This window comes from Cyprinodon tularosa, unplaced genomic scaffold (assembly GCF_016077235.1).
Source record: "Cyprinodon tularosa strain WSP-4 unplaced genomic scaffold, ASM1607723v1 ctg106, whole genome shotgun sequence".
Classification (NCBI taxonomy): domain Eukaryota; kingdom Metazoa; phylum Chordata; class Actinopteri; order Cyprinodontiformes; family Cyprinodontidae; genus Cyprinodon; species Cyprinodon tularosa.
Window position 1 is genome coordinate 2,569,363 of NW_024037849.1, and position 12,989 is coordinate 2,582,351.

The 12,989-nt window shown below is 35.4% G+C and overlaps 1 protein-coding gene across 1 annotated transcript in view; it reads left to right on the top strand.

The window, feature by feature from the left end:
- Positions 1-12,989, top strand: part of LOC119785015 (putative uncharacterized protein DDB_G0290521) — a 43,644-nt gene that overhangs the window by 7,848 nt on the left and 22,807 nt on the right. The window contains exon 4 of the mRNA XM_038287391.1: positions 87-183. Coding sequence (XP_038143319.1) covers positions 87-183 — 97 coding nt within the window. The remainder of the gene's footprint in view (positions 1-86; positions 184-12,989) is intronic.

Here is a 12,989-nt window from a genome sequence, read left to right on the forward strand (position 1 = left end):
TTTTTAGCATTGGAATTTCTAATGTATTTGCCTTATAGGTTCGGAAAAGAGTGAGTTCATCAAAACTTACTTATTTTTGTTTCCAGTTCAATAAGCCCTGGGCAGGTAAAAGGCCCCCCTGCTAGCCCTGGCTATGGACCAGCCTCCCACAGATTGCCTACAACTCCATTGACCTCCACCAAGGTAAGAAATGTCCTTGTTGGGTATTTGTTGTATTGGATACCTGTCAAAATGCATCACCAGCAATTGGTGATAACTTGGGAAATAAGGAAAATTGCCTTATTTGACTCCTGAGGTGTGATTATGGTTTGCTTCTAAATGCCAAAAGACCGCCTGACAATAGACGGGTAATCTTTGGGTTTTCATTCTGAAAGAGTGCTCCTCTAAACAGTGGAGGCCTTTTTTTTCCTTTTTTTTTTTTTTTTTGCACAATTACATTTTAGGAATGAATTCAGTGAATTTGAACTCAGTCTATTTATATAGTGCCAATTTCCAACACATGTATCTAATGGCATTTTACAGGGACTTTACTGTCAGATGGCTTAAAACCAGTTGATTGCGTTCAGTCCTTAAGACACTTCTCTTGAATGAGCAGGTGGCAGCGACCTTCGCTTGTATTTTGTTGGATGTACTTGACCCATGTTTGCACAATGCACATTCAGTTTGGATTTTCTCACATCCCACATGATTTGTCTTGTGATTAATTTGCATTTATTTTTTTATTCTCTATTTTTACAATACCAAGAATATCTGTAAAAATGTATGTTTACTGCAGTTGATTGTATGACTTCAAGGTAATTATGTGCTGCTTACATTCAGGTGATATTTGCAAAGATAAACTTTCTTTGGACATTTTGAAAGTCAAATAGAAAATGATTTTGGCCTTAATCTGAGCATATCCACATTTTATTTTAAACAATATAGTGTGACAAATAAGTTGGCCTTAAATGAGGAAGCCAAAGAGTTCTGTACATGACAACAACATCATGTATGTTTTACCAATATAAAAAAACAAACTCAGCAGCATCTAAAGTTATTACAACTTGCTCATGCTCGGCGATGTTTTTAGACGTCCTTCCTGATGCAGCATTCATTGTAGTCAAACCCATTCACTATAGGGAAAATTTTAATGACAAACACAAAAAAATAAAAAAAAATCTAAATACATGGAAAGGTGAGAGGAAGGAAAATGTTGTAGTTGAGCAAACAATATTGATTACAGGAGCCCTGGACAGATAGCTGAGCAAACCCCATTCAGGAGTTTAGTTGGATTTTAAAGGAATCGACTGAAGCAAGAGTCGGTAAGAAGATCCCACACAGAAATATAGACAAGACATTGGTTTGCATTACTTGCTTGCAGTTATTTCTGAATAAATTTCATCAGAAGTATCTTAAGAGCTAAAATCAATCAAGGTCACAGAGTGTGAAGGACAGATTTTTAAGTCTTCTGACGTCCAGTGAAATCAGGAGGCACAGATAGGCTAATTCAACAGATTAGTGCCTGACGTTTCAGCAGGCAAGGAAGCAAATAGTCTGTAACATAACAGGAAATTAAAAATTCCATCACTTTGTTACCTTTTTTTGCTTCTTAAGGAGCCACAAATTCACTCCTATCCACAAAGTTGAAAGTAGAGCATCTTTGGTATACTGCTGTCACTGTTCACTCTATCTAACCCCCACTCCTGCCAGAGATCTGACCTGATAAAGCAGTGGAGAGTGGTGTGTGTGTGTGTGTGTGTACGTTTGAGTGTGTGTAGCATTTGAATGTTTGTGTGTACTCATGTCTGTGTACATGTCTGTCTGTGAGTGTTTGCCTGTTCATCCATGTGTGCACCGGTCTCTAGATGATGTTTTTTTTTTTATCTGCTGAGTTTGGTTGGCGTGCATACACGGATGTATATTTATATACACAGATAAATCTATTTCTGAGCCATGCTCTCCGCGAGGTCAAAATGTGGAAACCAGCAGCCATAAAATGAAGACGGCAGCTGGGAAACGGGAGCGGGTGGAGTTGCACCAGTATGGTTGCCATGTTTCTGAGGCGGCCTCTGATTTAGCATGCTTGGCAGGCACTCTGACTGCTCTATAGAAAGGAAAGGTGGAAATGGTACAGGAAACGGAGTCGAGGGTAACTGAGGGATGAAAAGACAGAGAGGGGGAAAAACAGGCAAAGGGATGGAAAATGGATGCTACAAGCTGCAACACATAGCTGAGTGTCAAAATGAGGAAGTTGGACCTGGAAGGTGATTTGGTGAAAGTTTATCAAGCAGACTGTTGAGGATGGACTGCATCTGTATCCTCACTACTAAGGTGAGACACATAAAGTTTTCAACCATGTGATTACCTTTATTTGATGCATCAGGCGTTGCAGAGTCCATATTTTATTTAAAACTTTATTTTGTAACATAGGCGTAACCTCTATCTTGTAATACTATGCATTTTTTATTTTTCTGTTCATGGAAACAGCATAGAATAGAGAATGCATGAGTGTTACTTCAGGTTTGCTTAACTGATTGTGTCTGGTCGCAGATGGTTTGTTCTAATTTCTGAGTGTACTGGTTAAAACATAATGAGTGGTTCAGACATAATAAAACAAAGTGTGTTTCTTGGATTCTTGTTCAGGTGTCAGTTCGATGACATGTGACTCTCTGTGGGGCAAGAAACTGGGTCAATAGCACAAATAAAAGACTGAAAGGCTGAGCTGATGGGAATATAGATGATAGATGTATGGTTTGGATTAATAATCAACTTCTTTCTGGGGAAAAATAGCAACAATTTCAAAAAAAGCCTAGAAAGATAAGCTGATATATTGTGCATATATGTAAAGCTTCTGATATCCAGTTACATTGAACCAAATAACCTGGTTGGACTTTATGTACCTCTCTATTTCCAGATCAGCTCAGCCTTTTTATTAAAGATACTCAGGTTTGTAAAGCTGCACATCAAAACAATCAATTACGAACATGGGGCTGCCTGTTTAATTACTTCTTTCAACAAGCCTATTAAAAGCTTTGCCTGAGGGGTGCTAGACTAATCGTTACTTTTTAAAATGAGGCGGTTAAGGCAAAAGTTGTCTTCAGCTTTTACTTTAAAAATATTTGTCATCACTGAAGTAATATCTTCATAAAAATGTAAAAATATCAAAGAGCATTTTAAAGGGAACCTATATCTAATTTATATTTTGACACCCAACAAAAATCTGTATGACTCCTTGGTCAGCAGTGTCTTTCCATCAGCCTGTTTTTAGTCTCTCGGGTAATTAATAGTTGATTACTGAGAAGGCTAACTCTTGTCCTCAAAAGCCAGTGTTCTGCATATTTTATAAGTTTCTGTGGTTCAACACACCTGAATCAAATCCACTCCTAGAACGAAGTCAGTGGTTTGAATGCTTCTATATTATGCTTGATTATTAAATGTTTAAAAAAATCCCAAGAAAAGAAAAACAAAGGCTGAATATTTTTGGATATACATGATATGTGTTAGCTTGCATCAGTTGATAGTCAATTTCTGTTATCCAAATAATAACATTTAAACAGAACTAAAAACCAAGAAAAAAAGAAAAAAAAGAAAAGCAGCATGTCATTTTTAAACCATGGACAATCAATAAATGTAACCCTCCCTCTCCTCAAGCACACTGCATTCAATACAGTTTTAATTGGCCAGCTCATTTACCTGACTGCCTACTATGTAGTTGGTCACAAATCTATTTTCTTGTAGAGATAATTAAATCTTATTAAAAACAAATCAAAACAAAGCAGAGTTACTGTGGATGTACACAGAGCCATTATCTAAAAATTACTGTTGAAAGTTTAAATTTTGGTTACTGAATTGGAAAAATTCCTCATTAATTATTTCACAGTTAATTCACTCATTTATTCTTTTTATTTTGTTTAAAAAAAAAAAGTATGTCTCCAAGGGTTACTGCATCCTTGACTTCCCACAGTGTACCTCACTGTCATGTTTTTGGCCAGGCTTCAATAAATGAAAAAAAAAATATTAAAACGTAATGTAAAAATATTAAAGAAAACCTTTTCATTGGTTTAAATTTACTTTAGTTCCTTTTTATTTTTCCCTCAGTGTGTTGATGGTTTGTTTTGCGTATAGATAGATCTCCAAGGTTGTTTAAAAATCAACTTGAGAACAACAAGTAAAGCAATATGTTTGATCTCTTTACCTTTTGGGATAAAATAAGATAAAATGGAATGAAATGTTAATTTTCTTACATAAAAAATATAATTTCTAATCTCTGTTTTATAATATGTTGTAAAAAATAAGCAAACAGAAGCTAAAATCAGAGTAGATAAATGCATTTCAAGCCAATGTGAATAGAATAGATTTGTCATGAATTGGTGCTCTGAACAAAAGTGCAGACTAAAACCAAGAAGAAGGATCGTACCTTTCCTTAGGCTTTAATACACTAATAAACTAACAGAGAAACAAGGAAAGTGGCATGAAAACATGAAACTGAACAGATAACCCCATGACAATGGGTGAAAAACTGAAGGCTTAAAGAGGCATTATGGAGTTTTGTAGTGATACTTCCACCTGTGGCCAAAACACAGAGCTGTAAAACCCTTCTGCTTGTGCTCGTAGCTCACACACATACTTCACAAGATTTTTCTCTTAATTTTTTCACCTGGAGTTGCCATCGGTGTCTGCTGTGAGCTTTTTTTTGGTCGCTTCTGAGTATCCTAAAAATCCATCCTGAATGTAAAGCTTCGATTGTATGCTAGGTAGGATCCATTCAACATGGACATACTTGCTGTCACATGCCCATAACAGCACATGGACTTCAAACCTGAAGTAAATTAGGAAAATAGGCTACAGGCTTATAGATGCATCGGTGATAAATTACTGAGGTGTCAGTCTGCTCATCAAAGGATGTTTTAGTCACAAAGGCTCGAATAAAAAGCCTGTTTTAAGAATTTATCTGCAAAAACTTAAAAGAATCTCTCTTTAATTATAGGACAAAATTGGTGTAAAAGAAAAGAGGAAATTATTTAAACAGGGATATAGAAAGAATGACTGCAAAAATACAAACAACAACAAAATCAAGAAATACACCAGATAAATAAACCAGAAAATACCCAGCAAAAAGTAAACAAACGGAGCTAACAATGAACACCCCAAATGGCAAAAATAACAGAATATGGCAGGACATAATCAACAAAATGGAAAAAGCTAGATAGAAAGAAGAACAAGAACCCTAAACCATAATCAATCTGTAACTATTTAGGAGAAAATAATATAACTAAGTAGAATAGAACTGAAAGGTACATAAAATACGCCTCTAACAATCAGGCAATAATCCTTATCTCTGTTACATGTAACCTTACTGATCCGGGAAGGTTATAGAGGGCACTCTTTGGGATATTGAAAATCGTGGATTGCTCAACTTAACCTCTTAACCTGTTGATCTCACCAGTGGACTTCTCTGAAACCACTTGGCTGGTCCTGAAAAAAACAGCAGGGATTCCATCTCAGATTCATTTGCTTAATCTGGTTTACCTGATTAAGGTAATGGATTAAAAATGAGAGGGGATGGCTGAGGTCAAGACTCTGAGATTACTGCAGTAAATTGTCTTTGTACATCATCCCTCATCCTTCCAATTTACCCAGCAGTGTCTATGTTAGGGATTCCCAAGCCTAGACCTGAAAAGGCTACTGTCCTCCTACTTTTAGTTGCCCTTTCTGCTGAATCAAATATCTGAATTTCTTCTGTACTTCATATAGCTCAGCAGAGGCCTGGTAACGAGCCACTCATTTGATTCAAGAGTTCAAGGACTGGACTTGGGCATTTCTGATGCATCAATTTCACACTTCATATGATAACATAGTTGTTAAACCAAAGCAGCACGCATCAATCTTTAACTAAATATTATTCCACCATAACAGTTTAAGCGGAACATTTTCTTTAGTCTGTTTCATTAAAATGAAACAGACTAAAGGCATAAAGGCATACAGTTTTCATATTTGACTCATAATCAGTAAATATTATTTCCTCTTTCCAAATCTTATTTGTCTTTGATTTAGTGAGTCTTTAATCCAGCCCTGGTTTTATCAGTAATTGCTGTTTGGTCTTACTGTCCCATTATTCATCAAGAGTACTGGAGTTCCTCCTAAGAGGCTTACCTTAGGCTCCTAAAGGACTTTACGAAGGTGGAGCTATTTTAGGATGGACAAAGAAGAGAAAAGCAAAAAATAGAAAGAGACACATGGACACTGACAAAGAGGAAATGAGAAAGCCTATCTTCCACTGCATGTAACTACAAAGCCAGTCTCTGTTGACTTTTTTTGAAAACTTAGTTTTACTAAAAAATGGCACGCTGCGTATTTCCACCTAACCATTTACTTGGAGGGTGCTCTCACTCTTACTGTGATGGATCTTTGAGTAGGGAACGTGGCCAACAATAATTTAATGAAGAAGGCATGAGAAAAGAGAAGGACAGAACCTTCAGACCAGATGGAGGGCAAGTGAAAGCAGATATGTTCCTTGACAAGGACTAACAGAGGAATGTAAGACAGGGGTTATTGTAATCTTTAAAAACCTAAGAAGGAAGATGGAAAGCCTTTAAGTCTGGGAAATAATTGATAAAACTGGGTCAAGGCTCTGGATTCATCTGCCTATAGGAAATGTGGGAACGACAGGTCAAGCATGCATGAGGGCTACCTTTGAAAATGGAACCAAGCGATTCTACAGCTACAAACAATGTAATGTATTCCTTTGTGTGTTTGTTTATAAATTAGAGTTATTTGTTTCTGAAGTAGAATGTAGAATTGTATATTTACCTGGCTTTAAATGAGACCCAGAGGTGCTCTTTTACTGTTGACTGTTGACTTAAAACAAATTGTGTTCCAGCATCTCCTTTTAGCCACATTTGTTTTTAGTATTTACATCATGTTGACAAGGTCAACATTCTTTTAGAGGTAAGGTAAAGGTCAGGTATGCATTAACATATTCAATCTTAACACAACAAATGTCATCTACAGGTACTTGATTTAGAAAGACTAATTATAAGTAAAGAAACATCTCCTTTACTCATTGCACAGTGACACATCAGAATAGGTTGTTTTAGAAGGATTTTTTTGTGAACATGTTAGAGGTTTGGGGTGCTAGTTGACAATTAAGAAGAGCTGAGTAATTGAACAGAATTAGAAGGTCATATGATGTTAAGCCAATGCTCCAAATCCTGACTACGGATTTCCTTAGTGCAAAATGCATACAAAGTACTAACCATCTGTTAGTTGTTCAGCGGTAGATCTTGTGTCAGTGTCTAGTCTGTAAGTAAACAGTTATTCAGACAAACAAGCAGTTTGATTTATACTGTTTTAAAAGTCAAGATTAAAAAGTATACCAGAAGATAGGGATCAAACACAAACAAGAGATAACTACTTTTTGAAAATTATGCACTTTGTTTGGGAAACCTGTGCTGTAGATCTTGTGTGATCTATAGCACATAGACTATATTAGCATGCACTTGACTACCTGCAAAGGACTTATCAAGCACCTTTTGATTTAGGAATAATAACGGCTCTGGCAGGTCTAGTTAGGGCAAAGTAATTCTTAAATTTACTGTTGCTAACTTAACTTATTGATTAAGTGAATTTATTTTAGACCAGACTGCTCACATAAATAACAGTTATAAAAAAATCCCTTAGATGACCTCTGATTAACATGTACAGTAAGCTAATTTTTATTCATTAATTTATTAGAATACTTGCACCAGTGGTCGCTGTATCATGCATCACCTTATATTAGAGCATTGTTGAAAACTGTATTAAATAGTTTAAATTCATTATTTCATTTAGATAGATAAACTGATGATACACATTTCAATATCTGCTTCGTAGTAACATTTTACTTTATTTCTTCTTCCTTAAAAAGGAATTCAGGCATCTGTTGCCGCTCAATGGGTAAGACATGAAACAATAGTGTTACAGTAACTAACAATATTGAAATAGATCTTACAGATGCCTGAATTGTGTTTCAGTGTAGTAAATGTTATTTAAAAAAAAGTATTCTGTCTCTCTCAAAAGAAATGAAATATCAAAGATGCATTTTGAGAAGGAGACTGCTACCTGGGGAGTCGTTTAGCACAGTCGTTCATAAACATTTTCAACATCCAGAGGCAATGTTACATTAACATTTGTTATTTATCTTATGTGTTTCAAAATGTATAAAGAACCTGTGTTGTAAAAATAGTTGGGGATACCATCCAAAATTAGAGTAAGCCTGAAAGGGTAACAAATAATCAGGCTGATCCCCTTGTGTTATAGACTTGGACAACTTTTATTGAAATTTCGTTTTATACACCTTTCAGACAGTGAATGAGCAGCAGCTTTGCAGTGAAACTAAGATTTCTATTTCATAAAGTTCAGCAGTGATCAAAAGATCAATGCCTAATTTGTAGCATTCTAAGCGGCGTATTTTGTGTACAGTAGTTGTCAAGAGCCTAACCAAGATGCTGCCCACAGACGCAGCCATCTTGGATTTTATAGCAAAACTTTTAAAGGGAAAATTAAGTGGAAAGATAAGTGTGATAGAAAATAGTGTAAAGACAACAGAATCTAGTCATTCGATAATTGTGAATTAAAACCCATTAAAGAGATTATTTGAGACACAGTTGGTAATTAATTGGTCAGTGGAGCCACCTAATAGGAACAAGCAAGCTGTATAGAGATACAGATGTTTGTTTACTCAGCAGGAGTTGATACCCAATAACGCCTCAACTTAATAGTTAATGGTGTAATCTTTGAATTACTTGGCTTAACTATCTAACAATGTTGCCACAACACTTTATTGAAAATCTGTTGATTTGGTCTTATGTAAAATTGTCATGTAATTTTCTGAGAACCAGAATTTTAGGTAATCAATTGGTGTTATAACTTTATATATCAAAACTAATAGAACCAATGACTGGAAATATATATCAATGGGTATAATGAAAACCTTGTTTAAGGTCCATAAAAGTCTAACTTTTTCATGATACTTTAATAAGATGGAAATGCATGTTATTGCTGCTTGGGAGAATATAAATGAATGAAGTGCTGGTAGAAACAGAATCATTTTGTTTCCTATCAAATTAAAAGAAACAACCAAAGATAAAAAGCCATCCCATACTTTATCTCAATAATTTAAGAATAATATGCTTTGATGTGCTTTGTAATCTAACAATCTGAAGATGTCTTCTTTTAGCAAGATTTTGTTTTCAAAAAATAAATGCATACAAATGTAGAATCTTTAAAGTTGCCATTTTAGGTCTTTGGTTCTAATAAGCATGAGGTATTATGTTTATGACAACCTACATCCACAGTAATCCTGCGGCTTATTTTGATAAGAAATCAACTCAATACTTGGTTATTTATATATACTTTTTTACTACAAATTTGCCATCCAATTTTGCAATTCAGTTTACACAAAACAAGTCAGTTGTTTTATATTTTCCGGTAATACTTTCCAGTTGAATTTGGAGGATTTTTTTCAGCACTCTGCTGACCCTACAAGGAAAGAAGCTATAATCATTTATAGTCAATGTCCTGTTTCTGTAGTATCTGAGCTGCAAATCTCATTAGATAGAGGACTAATCTTTCTATGGGCATCGACTTTCACTATGAATAGAGGGTAAGATATTATAATAAACAAGACTTAAAAAAAAAAAGAAAATCATTTTCAGTTCAGTTTAGGCCTGTTTCACTTTTAGATTTATGGAGGACTGAGACTGTGACTATTCTAAATAACCATACAGCATTTACTTTACTTTCTTTCCCACTGAGACTTGGACTTTTTGGTTTTCAGCCAAACCAGATAGCTCATTTTATCCTTGCATGATTTTGTGTCAGCAATCCAAAGAGTGCTCCTGTAAATGTTTAATTTGATTTAGGTCAAGTGACTGTAATTCCAAGGTAGTCAGCAACTCTAAACTTCAGGTGATTCCTTCAAAGCTTTGTAGTATAAGCCAAGTTCATATCCTATTGCAATGTGGAATCATGCCCTTGGCAAACACATCTAAACTTCAATAATTAATTACCATTCATCATTGTTTCTCTGATTAATTCTCTAATCTTCTCGTGTGCCTTAAGCTTCTGATAGTGCCGGGGATGTCACACTTGGATTCATCAGTCAATAGGAGCAGGTGTTAAATTGAAACTGGTTTTGTTAGGGATGCCAGGTGTAGGGTTTCAGTGTGGATGCATAACATTTGAATGTGTGTGTGTGTGTGTCTGAAATACCAAATATGTTTGGCATGATACAAATAAACTGTAATTTGAATTTTTACATATCCCAGTAATTTGCACACAAGACAATATAGTTAGCCAGTGTACCCCTAAGAATATCCATAACTGACACAATTATTCTGCAGCCAACTAAAAAAAAGTGTCACTTAGAAAGGTAGCTGTATGAAACTTTATTTACATGGCATATTAAGCATTTGCTCAGCTACATACTTTTCTTTTTAATTTTCTATACATTTACATGGATTTAAGGAGTCCAGTTTAGTTTCGGTCAGTCCTGTTTCTTAGTTTTGCAGACCTTTTGAAAAAGAAATGAGACAATAAATCATTTAAATTATAGGATTACAGTTGGATTCCCTCCATTTTTCTTTAGTATTGTTGTAAATTGTCTGATTTTAGAGTAAATAGTGAAGTCAAAGTGATATGTATATTTTATATAGCCAGTAAAGATCTATCCTGCTGGGATAATGGGTTGGACCAAGGAGGAAATTTGGATCATTGATGTTAAAATACTAAAGCTTATCACCATGCATGGTACGTTCCATCCCAAATCCAGTATCCACAGATTATACACTGAGCCACCAGTGAAGATGAAACATCCTGGTTCCAGGGAATCCATCAGGTTAGATGGCCTCAAGGGAAGAAGCGCTCTGTGAATGTCTCAGACAGTGGAAGCTGGAAATTAAGGAACTGTAGGAACCATTTTGAGGAGACCCCTTTCATGGGATGTACCACCAACAGGTGGTCCCAGTGGCTGATATGACTAAATCCTACCAATGGCTGGAGAGGCTGAAGGACAGCACAGAAGGACTGATCAAGGCAGCACAGCAGCAGGCCTGGTGCACCAGAGCAATACAGGCCCAGATCTACCATACCAGGCAAGACCCCAGGAGCAGGCTATGCAAAGAATATACACCATCTCACACCAAATAGCTGATATGTACAGAAAGAGCTGTAGAGAATATAAAATCGAGACTTCCAGGTTAAGGTGGTGGAGACTTTCAGAGCTATCCCGTGTGACTTCCAGATACAAACAGACTAAATGGTTGTGGCCAACCAATCAGACATTGTAATTATTGATATGCAGCAGAGGAGTAATGGCACTGCAGTGCCTGTGGCCAGCAGAGCAGTGGGACAGTAGCCCCCACACTGGAGAAGTGGCTCCAGAGAAACATCAGAGATATCAGTCCAGAAGAAGACATTTCTAGAGATTGCAAAGATTAGGGCTGGATGATAAATCAATAAAAATTGATTTGTCAAATTTACTGTTCATTAAGATTGAAGTGTTTTGGATTTTTTTTCCCAACCAATGTACTTGGCCTCCATATCTCATCACCTTTTGCTTTTAAATGCGTTCTTTTAAGTGACTGTGCATCAACACTAGCTGAAAACCTTTACTTTGTTATATTTTAATTGTTTGTTTTTCACATTTTAATGGCTTGATTAAGGTTTAAATTAAGGAAAACTCACAAAGGGGTTAATTGAAATAATAATAATTTTAATGTAATTTTTGTTATTTTTTATTCTTTATCAGGCAACTTAAGGCAGAGAAAAAAATAGATTAATCAGATTTGTTAGTAAAAAATTCAGAGATTAGATTTATAAGCCGTATTGCTTAGATTTTTGCTGTTGAGTTTTTTTGGATCAAGGTAATATACTTAAACAGGTTTGAATCAGACAAACTGAGGAATCAGATGTAGTGTAAATGAGGCTCTGGTTTATCGGTTTAATGGAAATCTGTGTGTTTATACACAAAAGCCAGTGTTATTTTGATTACTTTAATGCAGATGAAAGTTAATTTACATTTAATTCATATTATATGATTTTTATTTTACATTCAAAATCTTTATTGATAAACCTCTACAATATATCTGAGGTCTCTAAAGTTTTTATGTTGATTAATGCGTGTCCATATAAAAAGCCTTCATGAAAATTCCACATACTGCTGTGTTCATGTTGTACCACATAGTGGCACTGTATATATGCTTATTCTTTCTATGAGCCAAATAGATAGGTTTTAAAAATAGCTCTTAGGCAGTGAAGCAAAACCTTAATATTTACGAATCACTTTTATCAGCAGTTGACATGTCCAGTTGTATCTATTATTATTAGAAGTTCAATAAATAAGTGTCCATTAATATTTTTTTCCGGTCAGTTGCTTTTTGTATTGGAGGTTGCAGCATCAATCTAATTGCCCCCTTTCCAACATTTTACATTAAGTGGATAATAAATATATAGAGAGAGTAAAATTCACTTATGGGTAACCTGAATACATAAAATCATGACTGTTTTACAAATGTGTATGCAAGTGGTTGTTTCTAATTGGTCCCCGTGAAGACTAGAATCATCTGTGATTGGTTGGAATAGAGTGTAAGAGGTTAACACATGCATGCTCACAGTGTGGTTATTTCTGTGCTGGCTGACCTACTAATGTTTACTTGTAATGCATGCCTGCTAGGCTCATTTAGTAGCTTCCCAATTTACTCTAACATGTTTTTATTTGTTTTCTTTACTCCCACCTTTTGGAAATCTGTTAGTATGAGATTTCAAAAAGGTGAATTTCTTAAAGATCCCAGTGTGTGACTTATTTATTTTTTTTGCCCGTGGCTTTTTTTGGGGAGCATTTGTATTGTGCATGTGCATATATGGATATATTAAGACACATCTGCAGGACTCCATTTGAATCTTGCCAAAAATAGAGGAATTAACAGCATAATTGTTTATAGGACAGGCTACTTGATTACAAAAGGCTTGAA